The sequence below is a fragment of the Dipodomys ordii genome, unplaced genomic scaffold (assembly GCF_000151885.1).
Source record: "Dipodomys ordii isolate 6190 unplaced genomic scaffold, Dord_2.0 Scaffold12, whole genome shotgun sequence".
NCBI classification, from domain to species: Eukaryota; Metazoa; Chordata; class Mammalia; order Rodentia; family Heteromyidae; genus Dipodomys; species Dipodomys ordii.
The window spans coordinates 23,396,939-23,420,195 of NW_012267228.1; the positions used below are offsets into that span (position 1 = coordinate 23,396,939).

Consider the following 23,257-nt stretch of genomic DNA (forward strand, 5'->3'; position numbering starts at 1 on the left):
AAGACTTGGAAAAAATTATATTAAGTGAAGCAAGCCAGGCCCAAAGAAACATAGGTCCCATGGTTTCCCTTATTTGCAATTTCTAGTATATGTATGAGTCAAGCAGAAAAGGTCAGATAAGTTGATGTTAGGGAAATGAACTCTAAGATATGTATTCAAATGTTTTTTTTCTTTCATGCAATTGTGTCTAACACATTTATAAGATTATTTCTTTGTGGCTTTGTATGTCCCTCCCCCACAGTATAAACCCTGCTTTCACTGTATTTGATGTTGTTATAATTTGGGGAGGGGAAGGGAAACAAATCGTTTAAATAGGGATACAGGTGGACCCATTGCAACAATGAGATGTACAAGTCTTATGTCGAAAACGAACTTTACCACTTTGGTGGGCGGGGAGGGTTGGTTGGGGGGCCAGGGGAGGATGGGATGGGAAGAGGAAACAAAGGAGGAGGCTACAATGCTTGATAAGAAATGTACTCATTATCTTGCCCATGTAATTGTAACCCCTCTGTATAGTATTTTCACAATAAAAAAAGAAATGTACTCATTACCTTACTCATGTAACTATAACCCCTCTGTACAGTATTTTACAATAAAAATATATTTAAAAAAGAAACTTAGGGGAACCTGGGCCTGGACAGAGACTGAGCCTTGGAAGGCGCCTCAGCAGCCCCTGATCTATGTGTGTGCATGTGTGTGCCGTCCAGGTGTCTGTCAACATATACGTCACCTTTTGTATCTCGTTTTGTGTTCTGCTTGTGTCTCCCTACCTGAGTTTTATTCTTTCCTCCTGAGTTTGCCTCCTTCAAGCCCTGTTTCTACCTGAATGGGGTTTCCATCTCCCTTACCTGAAGAACGCAGACTTTGTCCTTGGCAATGGCTCCCTGCCCACAGGCTTGCTGATAAGGATAGATGGAACCACAAGAAGCCCGGCAGAAGAGATAACACTCCCTGAGTGACCACACTCAACCTACAGAATTCCTGGGTATGTTGAAGAAATAGCTTGAGTTTCCAGATGCTAGTTAGACTCTGAAGCCTGGACATTGGGCAGGATCTGGTTTTAGAGGAAACATGTTCCACACGAAGTGAAAAGGAAGAAGAAATTCAGGTGGAGGGAGAAGCCTTTGGTCTCTTTACCACAAGCTCATTTTCCCAACAAAGTCCCTCCAGCAGCATTTACTACCCGCATCAAGGCACGGATGGAGAAGACCCTTGAGAGCCACTCCCAGTGGAAGAAGATGGCTCAAAAGTCAGGGCTGATTGCAGAGCAGGATGAGCCACCCTAATGGAGGGGGGGGGGCCTTGCACTGTAGAGAAGGGCCAGCAGCCAGGATTTAATTCCAAAGAGATTGTAACCTTTCCTCAGTCCATCTTGGTTCTGGGACAGACACATGTATACAGAGGGCTCTGGGAAACATGAAGAAGTTGACATCTGGGCTCCTGGAGGACCATGAAGAGATGTCACAATGGCTTGGGCAAGTGGAGAGTAGCTCAATACTAGAACACGTGTTTAACGTGCCCTGAATCCAATCCAAATAAAAGAAAGGTAAAGAAATGTCACAGCCCCGCAGACAGAGACTGTAATGGCACTGTGTCCTTCTGAAAGAACAAACATCTGTATGGGAGTTAACAGGGCCAGCCATAGTGAGTGGCCCCCTCAAACAGGAGGGAGATGTGCATGTGCTGTCATGCTAGCAAATCCAACTGGACAAGTTCTCACCACCCATCATTCTCCAAGGACAAAGGGACAAATGGAGTCCTAGAGACATGTGCCCAAGAACACATACCAAGCCATGCCTGCCCCAGGAGACTGAGAAGCAGCTGAGAAAGGCACCCCTTTCTGCAGCTCAGACTTACAGACATCAAGCTCAGCATCTGGGGGTCAGGGATGGTAAGGAGCTTGTTTTCCCCACTTGCTATATATTCATCTGGGGAAAATGCTGATTGGCCCTTGCTTGGGTCACATGCTCACTTCCAAACCAATCACAAGGAAATCACAAAGTCCTGATTGGCCAGCCCCTTCATGGCCAGAGTTGGGGGTCCTATGATAGATCTGCCTCCATCCAGGGCCACATGTAGTGTTGAAATCTTTACTTAGAGACCAGGGAAGGCTGCCCAGAGGAAGTGTTTCTCCCTTGAGACTGCTAGGGTGAGTAGGAGTATTCCAAACACAGAGGAATAATATTCACAAGAAGGGCTAGAAAGTGCAAAAGCCCATGGGTACTGCACTGCCTGGCTTACAGCCACGTCCCCCTGTGCCTGGTACCCAGCCCACCTTCCTACAAATGCTCAGAAAATGCTGCAGGAATAATCCACAATTGGCTGTGTGGCTTCTCTAAACTTCCGTTTCCTTTTTCAGCTGGTGGTTTCATTCCCCTAACCTTCATAGACTATATAAGAATTCAATTCCCTCAGTCCCCAAACACTTGCTGAGCACTTCCTTACTATTCAGCTAGTCCTGGGCCTGTAGGGCACCAGGCCTGGTCAGGGCCTTATAAACAGGAGCGATCTATAGCCAGTATTCAAATGGGACCATGGGAAAGGGTAGGATAGTTGGGGGAGGAAAGGGTGGTCAGTGGCTCTCTAGTCTGGGAGGAAAGGTCAGCTCATTGCAATTCAGGCTCTCCCCTCCCCCTCCCTCTTTCTTCCAGGCTCCTATCTACCTGCCCACATGAACACACAGCACCCAGGAGCTACCCTATCTGGACCCAACAGGCCAAACCAACATGCAGAGCCATGGGGCCCCTCCCCCCCCACCCTTCTCTCTCTCTCTCTCTCTCTCTCTCTCTCTTTCCCTCTTTCCATCTCTCTTTCCCTCTTTCCATCTCTCTCTCTTTCCCTCTTTCCATCTCTCTCTCTTTCCCTCTTTTCCTCCTTCCCTCTCTCTGTCTTTCCCTCTCTCTCTCTCTCTCTCCTCTCTCTCTCTCTCTCTCTCTCTCTGTCAAACTTTACAACCTGAATAACAGGTTGTGACAAATCTCCAGGTGGGACAAGGAGGAAAGAAACTATTTCCAGGCTTTGGTAGCTGCAGAGAGAATTCTTGCCCTATCTGGTGCTGCTGTTCGGGAGGGAGGTGGGGGGAGGGGGTTGCTCCCCCTCCCTGCATCAGGCCAACCCCAGAGCACCCATGTTGCCACAGTAAGCTGGTTGGAGACTCAGAAGATCAGGGAGTCAGTCTTTCAGGTATCAGGTGGACAGCTAAGAACTCAGAGAGGAGAATATGAGGCGGGCAAGATCTCACAGCTCAGTGGCTAGGAATAGCCACTGCTTCTCCTCGCCCCCACCAGGCAGCAAGTCACTGCTCAGCACGTGCCAGACAGCCAGAGGCTAGCTAGCCTCTGCCTGCATATGTGACCCTACCCACCATCTCTGCCCCTGGTCTCTCCTATGTGTCTGAATGTCACCGAGTGTATGGGGGGTGAGGGAGAATACCAGTTCTGATGTCTGTCTCATTTCTTTGTCATTCTTTGTTCCTGTCTTCTTCTGATTCTACTTCTATCTTGTTCTCTGCCTCTCCCAACCCTTTCCATTCTGCCCTAGCTTAATCAGCTCTGTTGCTTTGCACATGCTCTGTGACTTTCTGTTTGGGGCTGACCGTGGCCATCGTTCCTTCCCTCTGGCTTCTACTAACCCAGTCCCTCCTCCCATGGGGGAACCCCACAGAATGTCCTTCAAGTCTCATCCCGAGACTAGGCTCCTGAGCTATGGGTCACTCCAAGAACATTTGTGATCACTCAGTATTTTTGTATCTGGGAAAAAAATGTTGATAATATGAATTTCAAGATGCTAAACTTCCACAGAACCTATCTGTGGATAGAGCCAGTGGGGCAGCTCAGACTTCTGACATGGAAGGCCCTAGATAAGAACATTAAGATGGTCAGGAGGGCTGGCTTCTAACCAAAAGTTATGGATTTGCACTTGCTGTGGCCCTGGTTTGAATGTGAAGGATGGGACCAGCCCAAGTGCCTCTGGCCTGTATACAGAATGGGAAGCTCCCCAGAGGCTGGGCAGTGTGTCCCCACAGAAAGAGACCATCAGGGGCTATGCCAGGGTTGAGTCATGTCTCCTGTTCCAAGGCCTATCCTTGGCAGTTGGGCATCTGCTGAGATGGATTCTTAGAAGAAGAAAGACTCTATCTGGGGTAGAATGGGATTGGAAGAGTGGTGGGACTAAAATCGCAGCAAACAGGAAAAACCACCTGTTGCTAAAGGCCTGAGGAAAAGGAACCAGTCTACAAGGGGTCCTAGGACCCAGCACATGTACCACCGCCCTGCCCTTCCCCAGTCCACCCAGCTCCACAGACCCCCTAAGGGACTGCCCAGTCACTGGTAACTGCCCAGCATCTGATGATAACACAGAAGGCAGAAGAGAGAAAAGATGACCCAGCCCCTGCTGGGGAGAGCAGGTGGAGGGAGAAAGGAAGAAATGTTGATGTCAGCCCTCCTCTATAGACAAAGGCCACTGTTGGCAGAGTTCTGTGTGAAGGGTCAGGAATGCAGTAGCTAGACCCATGCATCCTAATTCTGGCTCTCACCTTCACAAGCTAATTAGTCCTGGGCTTAACCGTAGTGAGTCTTCTTTACTCGTTCTTAAAAGGAGATGATGTATACGCATGGCCCCTGACACAAAAGCACCTGTGATAGTTGTGTTCTGATTACTGCACATTTCAATATATCAACAAAGATTACCTGAACTTCTGCTCTCTGGTGGTTTTATCGTGTCTACTAGCTTGATGTCTCAGCCAGCTGAATAGAGGAAAGGATGGACAGACAAGTGGGAAGACAATGAATCCACACATAGGAAAGTGGATGGATGTGATGGATCAGTGGATGGATGGAGGGATGGATGGATGGATGGATGGGATATATAGATGGATGAACAATAGGTGGATGCATTATATATGAATAGATAAGGTGAATGGATGGATGAATGGATGAGCAAATAAATTCCCAGTACCTGCCAGACTTTCTCCAAATGTGGTGAATTGAATATAACTCTTAGGGCATGAGTAGGAAGAGATGGATGCAGAAAGGAAAGGAGGAATGTTGCTCTACTGTTCATATGACAGGTAGCAAGGGACCCAAGTAAAAGCATTATCTCAGTTAAAACAGCTGTCCCTGATGCCTAGTGTTATTTTCAGTCTCCCAGTGCCAGTTTTCAATTTGATTTTCTTCTCTCCACAGGTTACCACTGACCCCACGCCTCCCATCACTGGACAGGATGAGAGTGTCAGGTAGGTCAAAATTCAATGGCTGCTTAAAGTCTCTGAAATTTACTTTGGAATTGATACCAGAAATGTAGTAACCTGAACTCATTGCCAACTTGGAGAAAAAGAAGGAAAAGTTTATTAAATTTTCCTGGCAAAATGATGACTATGCATACTGTTTCTCAAGGGAAATAAATAAAAGTACCAACTTAGTCCTGGGAGGTATGACAGAAAAGCCAAGGAGCATGAGCTCGTGGATGTAGGTGAGTTCCGGCCAGATGGTGGCCTTGGATATGTTTATTTTCTAATTGTGCAGGCATGAAATGGCTCTCCAGGGTTGTTTTCCTTGCCGTACTGAATATTCCCTTACTCCAGTGGTCAGTGAGAATAGAAGAGTGTGGTGACCTTGCCTGGAGTTGTAAACACGGTCCAAGTTTCCTCACACAGAGAATTTGGGTAGGAACTATGAAAACAAGAGGGAAAAAATTTTTAACTTGCATAAACAGAAAGCTTGCTGGCCAGTAAAGTGGATTAGTTAATGGACTGGGACTCTACTTGTGAGCATATTTATGTCCCGTCTACACAATCACTTTTCTGACGTTAGTCTCTGCCCAGCCTCAGTTCTTAAGTGGTTTGGTATAGCCATTGTCAAATGACCAAACCAAAATTCCAGGAGGAAAAAGCAATCCAGCGGGGAGAAGAAAAGCTGACTCCTGGCCCTAGTCTAAAGGGCTAGAGAAGCCACTGTCCAAGAGCCACACTGGATGGGACTATAGAGCTCCACTCCCATCTTGGGAACACCTAGCCCTGGTCAGAAAATAGAGACAAAATATCTATTCCAAAGCGAGCTAGAATCCTCAAACCACTAGGGCTGGGCACAGTATATGAACGTGTCTAGTTCATACTCATTGTATTCCTTTTGTAAAGACAGAGAAACTGAGGCAATAGGCAGAAACATTCGATTTAGAGTCTACTCTCAGGGTTTAAGCCTTATTTCTACAACTGACTAGCCAGGTACCCATGGCCAACCAGACTGCCTCTCTATACCTCAGTTTCCTTATCTGTAAAATGGAGGTAACCAGTATTATCAAGCATCTAGGGTTAGTTTGAAGATGGATTAAGATGATGGCTTTGAAAGCTGTTTGCTCAGTGTCTGGCACAAACATGAGCTGAATCCAAGGGGAATCCTGGGTGCCCAGAGCCATGCTGTGAGTGCTAGAAGACAAGGGATTTCCTAAACCCTTCTGTCACTTGGCAGAATTTAAAGGATGCCCTCCCAACCCCCAAGTACCTAAGACTAAGTCAGGGCTAGAGAACAAGGCCAGATGCTGATAGATGAGTTGGAGGACAATGCAGGACCTTGGCCTGAGCCTGGAGGATAGAGAAGGCAGAGGAGGAGTTAAATGGGACCCACTTTCTGGCCCTTGTAATGCAAGGAAGGGAACAGGGAGCTCCAGATGTTCACCCTATATACAAGATTGTTCCCTGATTATAGGGTTGTCAGTCAGGAAGCAATCTGTGAGAGAGGGAAGGCTGGGGAGCTGTGGCCTATCTTGAAGCTGCTGGACAAGTCCAATATGTGCTTGTTTGTCGTGGCTGTGAGTTGATGGGAAATGTGGAGGGGCACCTCCCCAGACCCCCAAGTAACTCTGGAAGCCTGCCTGCTACTGTAACGGTAATGACCCTCCCAAGAAACCATGATGTCAGTGGCAAGGACATTCCCATGTCCACTCTGGCAGAGGGTGAGGCTGAGGTTTTGCCAGAGTCACACAGCACCAATGTCTGCTCTGAGCAATGGATGCAGTACTGTGATAGACTGGGGAGAGGACTTGACTGCCTCCTGCTCTACCACTGCAATTCCCAGGCCTCACCTGACATCTGAGAGGAAGTCTATATAAAAAATGCAGACCCGCTCCCCTGCTGGGCACCCATAGCTCACGTCTGTAATCCTGGCGACTCAGAAGGCTGAGATCTGAGGATCACAGTTAGAAGCCAGCTAGAGCAGAAAATCCTATGAGACTCTTATGAATTAACTATTTAAAATGCCAGAAGTGGCTCAAGTGGCAAAGCGCCAGCCTGGAACCAAAAAAAAAAAAAAAAGCTTAGGGACAATGCTTAGGCCCTGAGTTCAAGGCACAGGACTAGCATAAAAACAAAACAAACCAAAATTGCAGATTCCCAGGCCTTATCCAGAGAGATTCCCTCTGGGGATGTAAGCAGAGGCCAAGAAAGAGCACTGAAAAACATCCCTGGGTCCACACGGAATCCGGTGGTACTCGTCATCTGACTATCACATGATTCATGGTTTTACCAAGTGGCCCCACGGTCTGGATCCTGGTGTGGGTGTGGTCTATGCCTACAACAAGGGGTCTCACCAAGTGGTGCCACTGTTGGCATGTGGATAGAACTGATGTGTGGACTTACTGGGTGGCCTTGTACTTGGCCTTGAGCTGTGGTCCGGCCCTGTGACCTCCTAGCACAGTTTTCTTGCCCTGCAGGTCTGATTCGCCTGTCTGCCCTCCTCTTTGCCCTGGTAGCCTTGTGGATCTTCCTTCGCAACTCCTCCAGCTTCAGCAGGAAAACTATCCGTCTGCCACGCTGGCTGGGTGAGAGGGGCCCCCTGCTGGCCAGGGTCTATGTCCTGGGGCTGGGGACTGCACTGCATCCCAGGATGAGCCAGGTGTGACAATGTGTGCAGGTTCCTTTGACCCCAGCCATTTGGTAGAAAGGGTATGAGGAAGGGTATGAGGTGCCTCAGGCTATTGAGAGGCAGGAGACATAGAAAACAGAGAAGTGCTCCAAGGTCATGGTGCAGGTAGACCTGCACCAAAGAAGGTCAGAGGGCAGGAGGAAGGGGCAGAAGAGGAGTGGTTCCCTGTACTCACTGCCCCTCTGCCTGGAAGCCTCCTCAGGCTGACCCCATGGGCCTGCTATTTCCCAGACTTCACCTGGCTGCTCTGGTCACCTGCTCAGAGCCCTTTCCTGGAGACTCCAGCTCCAACCATGACCCCTGTCCTCATTTAACCTCTCCTCTCAGCCTGTTTCCTTCACAACCCCACCATATCCATGGTGTTGCTGTTCATTCATTGGTTTCCTTGGTTGTTCTCTGTCTCCACATCCTAGAATGTGATTTTTCCTGAAGGCAAGGCTTTTATCTCGTGTATGTAGAACTCTAAATTAGAGTAGATACCTAATAAATAATGAATAAAAGAAAATGGAAGGATAGATGAGTGGGAAGGCAGGTGGATAATAATGAATAGATGATGAATGGTTGGATGGATGAATAGTTGGATGATGATGGGTAGACAGGAAGGAAGGAAGGAAGGAAGAAAAAAGAGAGAGAGACAGAAAGAGGAAAAGTATATGATGGAGAGATGGCTAGATAGACAAGTAGGAAGACAAGTAGGTAGGTAAGTAGACAGATAAATAACCAAAGAGATACGTACATGATGGATGGGTAGACAAGTAGATAGGATAAATGACTAAACAATAAATGGGTGAATGGAATGGCAGGTAGATGGGTATGTGGGTACATGAATGAGTGCATGAACAAATGAATGGTAGATGCTCATCACACTTCACCTGCACATCATCTAGTCTGTGCAGATACCCTGGGTAGTAGTTGGTAGTGTGGTTATGAAGTGTACTCACACATGATCTGTAGTATAGTTACATGTACTCTAAGACAACAGAAGCTCAGGGAGATTTTGTAAATTCACCCAAGCTCCCCCTTGAGAGAAATGGGAGCCCAGATCTCTGTAATCAAATCTTTTTTGACTAAAGGAAGGAGAGAGGGATTTGTACTTCTGTCTTTGTACTCCTGGAAGACCAAGTCCAGCATAATCTGCAATGACTCAGGCCGGCTTTCTGCTTCATAAGGCACTGAGAAAGCACTCACTCGGTATTTAACACAGTCCCTCAGAGGAGGGCCTGAGATGCCTCTTGTACATCTGCATCTTGTCAGCCATCCTCCCCAGCCCCAAGGTTGGGATAACTTAGAAGTTCATCTTGGTGGTAGGCAGCCACCATGTCCCCAGCCCCAGAGACCTGACCAGGGATCATTTTGGCTCAGAGGAGATGGAGCCAGAAGTGCATGGGTCCTAGGGTGGGCATGGAGCTCAGGCTATATCCCCTGCAGCCACAGCCCAAGGGGAGGGGCAGTCATTGGAAGGAAACCCTAGTAATTCTTGTCCTGTCAGAACTCAACAACCTGGGTTTTGAGAGATCGATACCTCTAATCCATGATCATCAGGTGTCAAGCTCTGTGTAAGGTTCCAGGGAACCCCAAATAAGAAACAGATGGCCCCTGCTCATGGTTTGAGTGAGAGAGCCTTAATTTACAAGGGTCTGGATGACAAGAGACAAGGTCATCAGACATACTGGCAGTAGCAGCTATTTAAAAAAAACCTCACTTACACGAGTGTCTCCCACTCACAAGAGGGGGGCACTTTCACTTACTTCTGAGCCTCCAGCCCTGCCACGTCCCATGGTAGCCCTGAAACACATACATTACTGTAGCAGATCTTCATTTTTGTTATTATTGCACTGATAGGTAATCATAACAATAATTGGTTCCCTATGTAATCCAGTCTGTTTTGTTTTATGTGTTTAATAACTTGCAGTCTGTTAGAGAAAGAAGTACTCAGCATCCCCAGAGGAGGAAGAATATTTTTCTGGAGGAAGCTTATGAGCTTTTCCAAACCACCAAAGGCTCCAGTAGCCCAGAAATAAGACTGAAAGCATGATTTACCTGGGTAGCTAGGCTGGACTTTTCCAGATTAGGGTGTGTGTGACAAGTTCAACTCCACCTGGCTTCAACAAGACAAGATGCCTTGGGTACACATAATTGGGAAGTCTAGAGACACCGGTTTCAGGGGTCCCCAGGTGCCCCTCCCAGGGTGCTTCCTGAGCCTGACTGATCATCCTGGAGCTCTGTCTGTTGCTAAATACCCTAACAGGTTAGAATTTACTTCAAGGACAGCCTTCTCTCCAAGGCAGGTATGATGGCATTTTCAGCTCCCCATACATCCTTGTAGCTTCTCCAAAAAGGCCCTTCTCCCCCTCTCCCAGAGCCCCAGGAGGATCAAGCCAGGAAGAGTCTCTGTCTCCAAAGATCTGGGGCATAACCCTGGGCCCCGCCCTCTCACTTGCTCACTACCCCTGAGGTCTTGCAGATGAGGTTAGGACCACTCCAAGATAGAGAGCCGCCTGAGGTGGGTGGTGTGGATTTGTGGCACTCCCAGAGAAGGAATGCTGCCTCTGCTGACCTGCTCCAAGATGGTGGGAGATGTGACCCAGAAACAGAGAGACAGCTGGGACACTGGATAAGATGTCAGGATGGGACCAACACCTAAAAACCCAGCACAGACAGTACCATGGGCAGCCAGGAGAGACACCTCAACAGGGGCCAAACAGCTGTGCAATTCCAGCCTTCTCTAGGTTCAGACAGTGCGCTAGGCCTCTTCTATCCTAGATAGTTGTAATGGTCTTCATGTATGGTCAAGGAAATGGAGGTCTGGGAAGGTGAAGCATCACACACTAGGGGTAGAGTTCAACCTCCAGAGGCTCACAGCACAACACAGCTTCTTTTGAGAAAAGGCCAGGTACAGTCATTCATGCCCATAATCCTATCTACTTGAAAGGCAGAGATAGAAAGGATTGTAATTTGAGGTCAGCTCAGGCAAAAAGTTAGCAAGACCCCCTCCCCCCATCTTAATCAGTAAGAGGCACCTGTGGTGCCATCTATGTAGGAGGACTGTGGTTTGAAACCAGCCCTGGGCAAAAACATGAGACCCTACCTGAAAAATAACTAGAGCAAAAGAGTGAGGCATCTAAGGGTGAGGCTAGAGTGGTAGAGTCTTCCCTAGTCAGCAGCAGCCCTAGACCAGACCCCAGGAGACTAAAAACAAAGTCTTTTGTGACCGTATATGTGTAGGTGTCTGCTCTTGCATGCCTATGTGTGTGTGTGTCCGTGAATATGTGCTTTATGTACACATGTGTGTGCATGTATGTTTCTATGAGCATGGGCATCTATGCTTGTATATACATATGCATAGAACTGTGTGTGTGCCTGTGTGTACCTGTGTGTGCAGGTGTGTATGTGGGTGTGTGCACACGAGTGCCTGTGTAAGGGATCCCAGATGAGGTAGGGCTGCTAGTTCACGTCAGCAGTGCCCCTGTAAAGCCCCAGCCCCCAGCCCTAGCCCCATCTCCTTCCTAACTGGTCCAAGACCTACTGTCTAACCACATCGTCTTTTTCCAGCAGGCAAGGCCCCTCCGGAGCTCCGTGAGTACCACTCCCTCTGTCCCCGCACCAGCTGCTCTGGGCAGCATGGTGCGATCCCAGCCCTGCAGCTTGCAGAGAAATCCATATGCCCATGGCTCCAGGGCCAGCGATGCCTTCTGAAGCCCCTGGTCCCTGGGGTCCCATGGCCCTATTCGCCATTCACACCAGTAGGGACTTAGCTCTAATGGTGCCCTGGACCAGTTCTTCCCCTCTGCCACCCCACCCAGCTGGCAGCTGTGTTACTTGTCACTACCACGGTGACCTCAGGCTTGATTCGCCTTCTCTGAAGTGCCAGAGATCCATCGGGCACTCTGGAGATACCTGAAACAAGCAAGAAGGGGCACTGATGGTCTTTGGCGGGGGTAGAAATAGCAATTGTGCCAAGAGATGAGGGGGAAGTGGTCTGGCTTCCAGGAAAGGCACCCACGGAGGGCTTCAGGGAGGAGGTGGCTGACAGCTGTCCTCGGTAGAGGAGGGAAAAGCAGCCACATCATCAATAGGGCCAGAACTCTGGAAGGGCAGCGGTCATGTGCCAGATGTTGTATTCCCAACTTCACAGACATCTCATGTGATCCCGCATGTACCCCTAAGTAGGTGCTGTAACTATTCCCTCCCTATGGATGAGGAAAGTGGGGCTCAGAGAGCTGAGACCTCCTGGCCAAGGTCACATAGCTGTAAGGGGGAGTAGGGGGCCAGACACCCCTATGCTGCCAGTCCAGAGACCAGCACCTTAACGTCTCTCTGCAAGAGACCACAGCCCCCAATCCCCCTTCCAACATGGTGATAACTCTGCAGAAGGCTGCATGCAGCTCCAAGGGTAGAGTTTTACAGACTTAAGAAAGACATGGTAGCTCAGCCAAGTCTACATGAAGGAAGAAGACAAACCATTAATGCCCTTAATGCCATCTTCCCAAAGCCTCCCAGTCAGACACTGGTACAGACACAGAAAACCACAGCATCTGGGAAAACAGCACTCAGATCTCATTTTCTAGGAGAATGGCAAATGCAAGCACACATGCTACTTTGCATCCTGCTGCTCCACAATAGACATCACCAATCGATCTCAGCATCCTTTCCAGCCAGGCCCACAGGCAGCCTCAGAAGCTTCACCATTAAGCCTCTAGCAGTAGGTCCAAACTGACATTTAAGAGGAAAACCATTTGACCATTCTGATCTAAACCAACTCCCCAATTTCACAGTTGGAAAACATTTCTGGCAGTTTGCCCGGCAGATTGGCAGAGGAGCCGCTGAGGTTCCTGACTGCTCCCCCACCCCCATCCATCCAATGCTATGACAGCAGGCTGGCTCCATCCAGGTCCTGAACAACAACACTAGAGCCCCCAGAGAGGTGGGACCCAGGGTTTAGATCAGCTGGTGGCAGGTGGGGGACGGGGGGGGGCAGCCTCTCAGAGCTCAGAAAGCAAATCCTGACTCTAAGTGGCTAAGTTCTCTCCCTACCTCCCCCGGGGCATACCTCTCTTCATCCAGCAGCTTGACCATGAAGGCTGGATGGTCAGAAAATCAATTCTGGAAAAGCTGCTTAAGCTGAGCTGTTGACAGCAGGTTTGTCAGACTTAGTTGATGAATCTCTGGGCAAACTCCAAGGGGGGCCCCAGGGTCCCAGACTCCTCTTCTATACAGAGGTAAGCACCCCTGGTCTCAAGAGAAAAGGCCTCTCTTGGAGGAGAGCAGGTGTATAAGGTAGATTCCAAGGCTCCCCGGGAAGAGGTGGCATGCCCACCCAACACCATCAGCAGGGTGGGGGAGAGGGGGAAGTGGGGGAGGGTCTAGCCTGGGGATTCTGCCTGGGCAGAAGGGAAGGCAAGCCAGACACAGTCCACAGTCCTTCCCAGGGGTCCCTACCTTTACCCTCTCAATATTATCCCTGGTTTGAGCTCAGGAGCAACATCAGGTAGATGCTGACACTGAGGACAGAGAACCATCTAGACAATCCATTTGAACCATCCCAGCTAGCCTGTCAGCCCAGACAGCCAAAACCAGCAGGCAGCTGGGCGTGGGCTGCCCTGGTTCTAGAAGTGCCACGAAGTTGCCAGCCTTATTTTACCAGTGGGCTGGGCCTCCCTGCAGGAACCTAGTTTCCTGATCTGCCTCAGAGAACTGTGTGTGTCAGCCATATCATCCGGCCCAGCCCGAGGCCTGACCTGGCACAAGGCCATGTATTCATCCAGCTAGGCAGGGCAGCTACTGGGTTCCTTTAATGAGGTCATAAATATAAAGTGCATATCACCCTACCTAGCACCCAGAAAGCCTGGAAAGTGGCTCCAACACCACACTGGCTGAGCGGCTCAATACCTGGCACAGGATCCAAGGGAAAGCAGCTGCCCTGGGTCCCTTACAGGTGGACATTCGCTAATTCCTTGCACAGGCCTGCCCACCACTGTCTTCCAGCGGCCACATGGTGCTAAAAAACACTCAGTAGGATAAACTAGAACCTTCCAAGCTGGAGGCACAGGTGGCATCCCAGCTCGCAAACATCTCACTCTGCAGCTTGGGGCCCTATACACGTGTTCTTCTGGTGCCAGGCCTCAGTGGAAGGTGCCACATTCAGAGTACCCAATGGGTTTCAAGTGCTGTGTGGAGCACTAAGAAGGGCATTCCCTACTAGGTGCTGGTCTTAGTGGGTACTCAGTAAATGAGTGATTTATGAAGGGCTTTTATAGTTTGGGTCAGTCATGGGGCTTGAACTCAGGGCCTGGGCACTGTCCCTGAGCTTCTTTTGCTGAAGGCTAGCCCTCTACCAGTTTGAGCCAACACCACTCTGGTTTTCTGGTGATTCATTGGAGGTAAGAGTCTCACAGACTTTCCTTCCCAGGGCTGGCTTTGAACCTCGATTCTCATATCTCAGCCTCCTGAATAGCTAGGATTACAGGCCTGAGCCACCAGCCCCTGGCTTTGTAAAGGGCTCTTGACATTCAATCCACTGAGCCATGCTCAGGGGTTCCCAAGAACTCACCAGGAAAAGCCCATCAGTGCCCATTGTATAGATGAAGAAAATGAGGCAAGAGGAACTTAGAGACTTCCCTCAAAGGAATCTAGTCAAAGAGAGGCCTGCACTTCTTGGCTTGGGCCACAAGGTTATCTCCAGGGCCCTGGGGATACTCAGAAGGTTTCTGTGGCCCCAGAGAGTTTCTAATGAGAATCCCTACCTCGTGGTGCCTGGTATTACCAACCAGTGTTCACTCTTGCAGGACTGAAGCTATGATGGGTGGCCCCTAAAGTAATCCCAGATGGGCCAGACACACGGGCTCCTGTATGCTTTGATGGGGTTGGTAGATGCACTAGTAAAAGGTCCTATCACCCAGATTTTGCCCTTTCCCAAGCTGCGGCCCACCAAGGCTGGTCTGTTCCCTCCCCCAGGGGTGGAAAAGAACAAGTGTGGGCTCAGCAAGCCCTGCCCAGACAACTTCTTTGCATTTAAAATCTGCAGTGGGGCTGCCAACGTCGTGGGCCCTTCCATGTGCTTTGAAAATGAAATGTAAGTACCTGGGGGCTGGTGGGGAAGGGTGTGAAAGGCATGGAAGGCCTACATTTCCAGCCTTGCATTTCTTCCATCCATTCATTCCTCCATTCCATTCATTCATTCATTAGCAAGTTCAGGGGACAGGTGTGTGGTACAAGTCATCATCATCCTGACAACACCCAGCCCTGCCCCACCTTGCTTAGCCCTTCAGAATGCTGTCTCTTTTCCTCCCCAGCATACTGGGAGAGGGCTGTAAAGAACAGGAAAGTAGTCGGGTGCCAGTGGTTCACACCTGTAATCCTAGCGACTCAGGAGGCTTGAGATCTGAGGAGCATAGTTTGAAGCCAGCCTGGGCAGGAAAAGTCTGTAAGACTCTTACCTCCAATAAACGACTCAGAAAAAGCCAGAAGTGGTGCTGGGGCACAAGTAGTAAAACGCCAACCTTGAGTACAAAGAGGCTCAGGGACAGCACTTGGGCCCTGAGTTCAAGACCTAGGACCAGAAGAAGAAAAAGGAGGAGGAGGAGGAGGAAGAGGAGGAAGTAAAAAGTAAAAGAAAGAAAAGAAAAAGAACAGGAGAATGAGGCTCAGAGAAGGTCATCTGCCAAGATAAACGTAAGATCCTGACTTTTGAACTCAGATCCATCTAACAGCCAAGTTGGGCCTTCTGAAAAAAAAAGAAAAAGGGATGCCTACAAACAAAGTTTCAGATCAAAACCCAGGCATGAAAAGCCCAGGTGAAGCTGGCAGCCGGGCTGCCACGTAGACATAGGAGAATCATGGTATACCCCTTACCCAACCCAGATGATAGGAAAGGCCCTGGGACAAGCTCATCCTAAAGCAGAGGAAGGATGAGTCTTATAAAGTCAAGATTCAGAACTTAAGTACAATTTGTTTGGGCAAAGCGAGATCTTACTGGCTCGTGTATCTAAAAGGCCAAAAGACATGAGCTTCAGGATCAGCTGGATCCAGAAGTTCAATCTAGCTCATGAGGACTCCCTCTTACATGCTCTTTAACTCTACTTCCTCTATCTTCATTTCTCTCTCCTGAAAACAGACTTCTCTGTGCAGTAAAAGACAGAGTCACTGGTTGGAATGACAGATTAGCCCAGCCCAGCCCCCCAATGAATCTCATTGACTACCCTGGGTTCCAATCACTGCGACCAAGGGCCTAGGAGGCTCTGCTTGCCCAGCCCTGGAACAGGTGAATCCCAAGAACCAGCCATCCCAAGTAGAGAAGGATAGACTTTCCAGAGGACCGGGTGTACACGTTGGAACAATAGGAACACAGCTGTGGTCATGAGGGGATCTTGTCACCCCAAGATGGCACTAACTTTCTGGTCTGGAGAAGGAGGCCTCCTCTAACTCCAGCACCTTGGAGTCCCCAGACAGGGGCCCTGAATCTTCTCTGAGCACACTGCTCAGAGACAACTGCTCCAAGAATCTGACCCACCACCAGCTTCCAGGAGGAAACCAACAGCCCAGATCTTCCCTGTGTTTTCCTTGAGATTTTGCCCTGAGCCACCTGGCTCCCCTCCCCTCAGAGTTCCTATGACAAAAGCCGAGTAATTATTCCTCACTTGAAATCCACAGTTGCACTCTGTTTCTCTTCCCCACCTTCAGTATCATGAGTCCTGTGAAGAACAACGTGGGCAGAGGCCTGAACATTGCTGTGGTGAATGGTGAGTGGACCCACAGTCATTCAACAGGTGTGCTCAGCAACCAGTGTGGGCCAGGCCCTACCCAGAACAGGAGACAGCCATGAACTAGAAGGGCAGGCCCTGGCTTCGCAGCTCCTGTGGGTGCAACACTGAGGGGAGCCAGCATGTAAGGGGCAGCCAGGGAAGGTTCCAGAGGTGGGGTTGATGATGGGCAGCTCAGGTAGCCAGGAGAAAAATCAGGGAGGTTCCTACAACAGTGCAGAGAGCAGTGGAGGCAGGGGAGAGAAGAGAGAGGAGGAGAGGGCTGAAATGAAGAAGCAGGCAGCAGGGAGGCCTGAGGATCAGGAGGCAGGCTCTGGCAGGCGCAGAACCAAGCATTAGCAGAAGTAGTATGGCTCTGATGATCAACACAGCAGGCCTCTGCATAGGGCAGAAGTGCCAGCCCAGCATTCTAGAGACCTCTCTCCATCTCAGACTTGAGGCTTGAGGCAGGGAGGCTGGAACACTGTCACGATAATCTGCCAAGCCTGGGGGGTGGGGGAATCTGCAGGGTCGACCCTTCCATGTATGCCAGACCCTAGAGGACAGTGAAGATCTCAGTTTCCATGACTCCTGGCAGTGAGGGCAGGAAATGGTTCTGACTAAAACCTGTTGAATGCCACTTCTAAACAGGGGACACCTGAGAAACTCTCCTGCCCTGTCTCTCACCAAGCCATGCCTTTTTGTCTTTTAAATAATGTAACAGCTAAAATATGTTGAGCACTTATAGGTGGCTAGCTAGAATGGATGTATCTTCAAATCTCCATTTTCCAGGAAAGAATCAGACTCGGAAAGGTTATGCAACATGCCCAAGGTCACACAGCCAATAGAACCACCTAGAACTGAACTTAGATCAGGCTGACTCTGGGTCTTAATCACTCAGGTGAAGCACCTCCTTAGGCTAGAAGAGTCTCTGGGCATGTAAATAGTACTGTGAGACAGTTTCAGGGAGGGTCACAAATCTTCCCCAGGCCCCAGGCTCATCCCATCTACATAATGAGCCAGAACAACAAAAGCATTGCTACACAGTGAGATGCTTAACCTTTTAGTGGGCAAAGCTTCCTCTGAGAAAGTTTATTGTATGTTACCACGTACCAATTCCAGAAAGACCTGCACAATCACAAAAGTAGTTTTACTGCTTTCCAAGGACCCTGGGTGAAGCTCGATGGAGCTCCATGAAGCTGGAAGGGGCTGCCAAGTGAACCTGCTGGCACCTGCCCAGCCATTTGCCACTGTACCCACCCTCTTCCAAAAGCCACAGAGGGGCCATCTCTTCTGCAACATTGCCATCTAGTGGTGAGAAGTGAGAACTGTGCCTTTCCTCCAACTCACCAGGTGCCCTAACGGACTTGGGCCTTTCTTTCAAAACCTGCAAAAGCAATTCCAGTGACCCCACTCTGGGATCCTGAGTACCATTGAACCCCATGCAAAATCCTTGGCCCTCAAAAGTTGTAAGGCTCAAGTTGCTGATTTTCTAGTTAGGTGGTGACAATTATGACAAAAAGTCCTTATTACTGTTTGGCAGCTAAAATGTACCCATAGGTATCTTTCTATTTGCTCAAAATCTCATTCTTGCCAGACACTGGTAGCTCCTACCTGTAATCCTAGATATTCAGGAGACTGAGTTCTGAGGATAACGGTTTAAAGTCAGCCGTGGTAGGAAAGTCCATAAGACATTTATCTCCAATTAATCACTAAAAAATAAAAATAAAAGCCAGAAGTGGCTTAAGTGTTAGAGCACTAGCCTTGAGCAGAAAAACTGAGGGACTGGGCCCAAGGTTCAAGTACCAGCACACACACACACACACACACACACACACACACACACACAGTAAGTCACGTGTTAGCAATAGGCAAGACAACACACACACAAGAGTCCCTTGGCTAAATTCTTTTTGATTCTGGATGCTTGGCCACATGTTCTTTTTGTTGTTGTTGTTTTTATTGTTTTGTTTTTGGTCCAGTCATGGGGCCTGAACTCTGGGCCTGGGCGCTGTCCCTCAGCTCTTCAGCTCAAGGCTAGCGCTCTACCACTTGAGCCACAGCGCCACTTCTGGCTTTTTTCTTTTTGCTTATGTGGTGCTGAGAAATCGAACCCAGGGCCTCATGCATGCAAGGCAAGCACTCTACCACTGAGCCACCTTCCCAGCCCCTTGGCCACATGTTCTTATAGCTCTTGAATCAGCCCAGCAGCTACTGGGTACCTCCTTTGGTCTCACATGCACTCTGCAGGACCCGATTCCATTCATTCTCATCCTGTTTTGTTTGTTGTTGTTTCAGCACAGTGGCCATCAGAATGAGTGGCATTTACAGGAAGTAACCATTCTGCTCTCTTATCCACTAGGAAGCACAGGGCACGTGCTGAGACAGGGCTCCTTCGACATGTACTCTGGAGGTAGGCATCTCTGGGGCACTGGGAAGCTTGGTGGGGAAGGCGGGGGGGGGGGCCTCTGGGTTGTCCTGCAGCCTTTGAAATTCCTTCCTGTAGTCTTTATGAGGATCTCCATGTGGTAGATCCTGAGACAAGGATTTAAGTACAATGGTTGAGGAAGGGGGGAGCTGGTATCAGGAAATGTCCATGGGTGTGGGAGGGGTTTGATCAACAGAAGGAAGCAAACACAGAGTCTCCCACTGAATCCCAAGTTCCACACATTTCTCAGACATGGCCCAGCCCAGCCAGGCGCTGAAGGCTATCAGGAAAATCACAATCCTGACTCCTCAGCACCTCCCAGGACGTCCAGTTTTCCAGGGGCCAGTGGATTCTGGAGGACTGGAAAGACCAGACCAAAGAGTCCAGTGTTGCATTGAGACCAGACACTCATTCACTGATGTGCTGAGGAGATGGGTGTAGGTCCGCACGAGTACCCCACTCAGCTCTGCTGGGGAAGCTGGTCTCTTCCAAGGTCATGCTGACCTTGGAATCAGGAACAGGAAAGGATCTGCTGAGGTCCAGAAAGGACCTGATTAAAAAAAAAAAAAAGGTCCAGAAAGGTGTCTCCCTATAATTCTAGCTACTCGGGAGACTGAGATCTGAGAATTGCAGTTTAAAGCCAACCTGGGTAGTCAGACAAATCCAGGAGAGTCTTAATTACAATTAACCAGTAAAAAGTCAGAACTAGGGGCATGTAGAGCTCCAACTGTGAGCAAAAAAAAAAAGGCAAACAAGAACTAAAGGCTCTGAGTTCAAGCCCCATTGCTGGACCAAAAATACATGGATGGGAGGATGGATGAATGGATGATAGATGGCAAAATAAACAAACATAATGGAAACATATCAGCAAAGTTCAGAGAGCTCACACCCACATCTGACCCAGGCCTGTTCTCTGTTCTGTGAGATCATAGGTTTCAAGAAGCATTAAAAAAAACAAATAGTGGGGTTGGGGGCAGAGCTCAAGTGGTAAAGCACCCATCCTGGGCTCATTCTCCAATACTTAAAAAAAAAAAAAAAAAGACACAAACAGATGGTTGACACAGTTCCGGGTAGGACACTGGGGCTCTGTTCTAGGGGTTTTGATTGTTCACGGCCACCTGGTACATCCTCTAAGTCAGTATAAGACAATGTGAGTAGTGACCTGTGAGGAAAAGGTCAAGGCTGGGCAAAGAGCCCAGGATGTTCCCATGGATTCTCAGTGTGGTACGAGCCTGCCGGCCTCCGGACAGCACAAGAAAATGAGAATGAGCAGCAGCCACTTCCCCTGAGTAACAACACCCTTTTCCCCCTCCTCAGATCCCAAACTCCTAGAGAAATTCCTTGTAGAAATCCCGGAGGGTGTGCTGGTGCTGGTGGCCTCCTATGATGACCCAGGGACCAAGTAAGTGGGCAGCGCCACCTGCTGGCTCCCCGGTGTGATGCACACCAAATATCTGCATACACCTGCACGCCCTTTACCACCTCTGCCAGCCCTCTGGCAACTGATCCTAAAGAAATCAGCGGGTGAGTGTGCAAAGAGATTTTCTGACAGATTCTTCGCAGTTTCCATCAAAGTAGTGATAAACTAGCTGGGTGCCAGTGGCTCACACCTGTAATCCTATGTATTCAGGAGGCTGAGATCTGAGGCTCAAGGTTCAAAGCCAGCCAGGACAGGAAAGTCTGTGAGACTCTTATCTCCAATAAACCACTAAAAAACCAGAGGTGGAGCTGTGGTTCAAAGTGGTAGAGCACTAAGCCTTGAGCTGAATTGCTCAGGGACAGCGCCCCGGCTCTGTCCCCACAACTGAACTGAAAGGAAGAAAGAAAAGAAAGAAAGAAAGGAAGAGAGAGAGGGGGAGGGAGGGAGGGAAGGAAGGGAGAGAGGAATGAAGAAAGAGAGGAAGGAAGGAAGGAAGGAAGGAAGGAAGGAAGAAAGGAAGGAAGGAAGGAAGGAAGGAAGGAAGGAAGAAAGAAAGAAAGAAAGAAAGAGATAAAGAAAGAAAAGCAGGCAGGCAGGCATCAAAAACAGCAAAGCCAGGTATCAGCTACTCAAGAAGCTGAGAGCCAGAGGATTGAGATTCAAAGGCAGCTTAAGCAGAAAATAAAACAACAACAACAAAGTCCACAAGACTCCAGTTAACCAGCAAATGTCAGGCTGGAAGCAAGACTCAAGTGATACAGCACTATCCAAGAAAGCAGAAAGGCAAGCAAGAGTACAAGGCTCTGAGTTCAAGCCCCAGTACTACCCATCCATAACCCCCCACACACACACAAAAAAAAAAATGATGTGAAAAACACCTACCTGGAAGAATATTCAACCTCTAGAGTGAAGTGAGAAAATATAATTATGTCTAGTCATGAGATGTACGACCTCAGTTCGTTATGCAACAGTGAACTGCATGCAACGCGGTCCCACAAAGCTAGGCTGTGTAGTGACACCGCAGGCCTCTGAGTGTGTGCAAATACACTTTATCATATTCACCTGTTAAGTAAACGCCTAACAATGCACTTTACACAACCCATCCTACTGTGACACAACCATGCTAGCACTAAAATCCTTACAACACTTGCATCAAGGGAGGGGAGCTGCTTCTTGGTAATGCCCTGTGTTTGTTGAGGAACTTGTGTGATCATTATAAACAGAGCAGTGCTGGCGTTGTGCCTCTCCGGCTGTACCCTGAGCAAGGACACGTAGGATGAATCTCCTGGTCCTCCCCCTACCCCCATGAACTCAGGCCGTGTCCCTGAGCTCACCCCCTCCCCCTCCCTTTTGTCGATGTCCTCTGCTCCTCTCCAGAATGAATGACGAAATCAGGAAGCTCTTCTCCAAATTGGGGAGTGTCTATGCCACAAATCTGGGCTTCCGGGATAGCTGGGTCTTCTTAGGGGCCAGAGACCTCAAGAACAAAAGCCCCTTTGAGCAGGTAAGTTCCTGGCTGCCTCCCTGTCAGCCAGGGGTGGGGGGTAGTGAGGACCACCACCGGCCTTCACTCTGACTCAAGATGGTGCATCCATGAGGCCCCAGGGCAAGAGTCTGGGAAGAGGCTGAGGCCGAGGCTGTACTGGCCGGGCAGGTGCTCTTCCTTCTTGTTAGCTAAAGGTCTAGACCTATCAGAAGTAGCCAAGCCCCTCGCAGGACCAAGCCGCCATATCCCCACACACAGGAAAGTTGGCCTTTGGGAAGCAGCTTGGAGAATTTATCTTTTGTTTCCTCATTGCTCAATTATTTCAGTAGGGGTGTGTGTGTGTGTGTGTGCGTGTGTGTGTGTGTGTGTGCGTGTGTGTGTGTGTGTGTGTGTGTTTCATAAACTAAGCCTGAGCCAGCATTTAAAATACAACCTGGTTTTGCTCTCTGTCTGGATTTCTTGGCAGTAATGAGTTGCTATTTCACAGGGGTTCTGCTACCTCTCTGCCAGAGGACCACGGGCAGTGACTTTAGGCTCTCTGGGCCTTAGTTTCCCCATTTGTATAATGCAGTGGACTCGGTTTGTACCCCCTGGAACCACTGTGCAGATAAAACATACAAGAGAGTACAGGATTGTGCCAGACATCCAACAGTGCTCACGAATTGCTAGTCTTTTTCTTCTTTTCAGGCTACTATTGCTACTGGGGGTATCCTAGAGGGAAGAGAAAGATGATGTAGCACAAGCTAACTTTCTCTCTCTCTCTCTCTCTCTCTCTCTCTTTCACACACACACACACACATACAGAGCCTAACCAACCATAACTGAGCTCTAATCCCATTTCTTAGACTCTGGGAAAGTTGTAGCTCCCCTCTGAGCCTCGGTTTCCCCTATCTGTGATACGCAACTGTGGTGAGGATGAAGCAAGGGATCCATTGAAGTGTTGAGAAGCCAGGTGAATGCCAGCCTCTGCCATTGTCTACATCTTCCTCTTTCTCCTCTCTAGTTCTTGAAGAATAGCCCAGACACCAACAAATATGAGGGATGGCCAGAGCTGCTGGAGCTGGAGGGCTGCGTGCCCAGGAAGGTATTCTAGGCCAGCCCTTCCTGGGCCAGGAGCCCAAAGAACTTTCTGGCTGACTTGGGAGCAGAGCTCAGGGTGGCTGCTGCTGCGCCAGCAGGGACAGATCCAGAGGAAGAGGAGGAAGTAGCTGTGTGGACAGTGCCCGCTGCCCTGCACATATGACCGGCCACCCCTCTGCAACAACGAAG

The 23,257-nt window shown here is 49.3% G+C and overlaps 1 protein-coding gene across 2 annotated transcripts; it reads left to right on the forward strand.

The window, feature by feature from the left end:
- Positions 1-5,183: 5,183 nt before the first annotated feature.
- Fam3d (family with sequence similarity 3, member D) lies at positions 5,184-23,257 on the forward strand. 2 transcript variants are annotated; one of them, XM_013010437.1, is made up of 9 exons: positions 5,184-5,233; positions 7,705-7,812; positions 11,469-11,492; positions 14,871-14,988; positions 16,596-16,654; positions 19,017-19,067; positions 20,400-20,484; positions 21,880-22,006; positions 22,992-23,257. In XM_013010437.1, the coding sequence occupies exons 1-9, from the start codon at positions 5,221-5,223 to the stop codon at positions 23,079-23,081; spliced, it is 675 nt and encodes a 224-aa protein (XP_012865891.1). In that variant the 5' UTR covers positions 5,184-5,220; the 3' UTR covers positions 23,082-23,257. The 2 variants fall into 2 exon arrangements, with proteins under 2 accessions (XP_012865891.1, XP_012865892.1); XM_013010438.1 differs by lacking the exon at positions 11,469-11,492.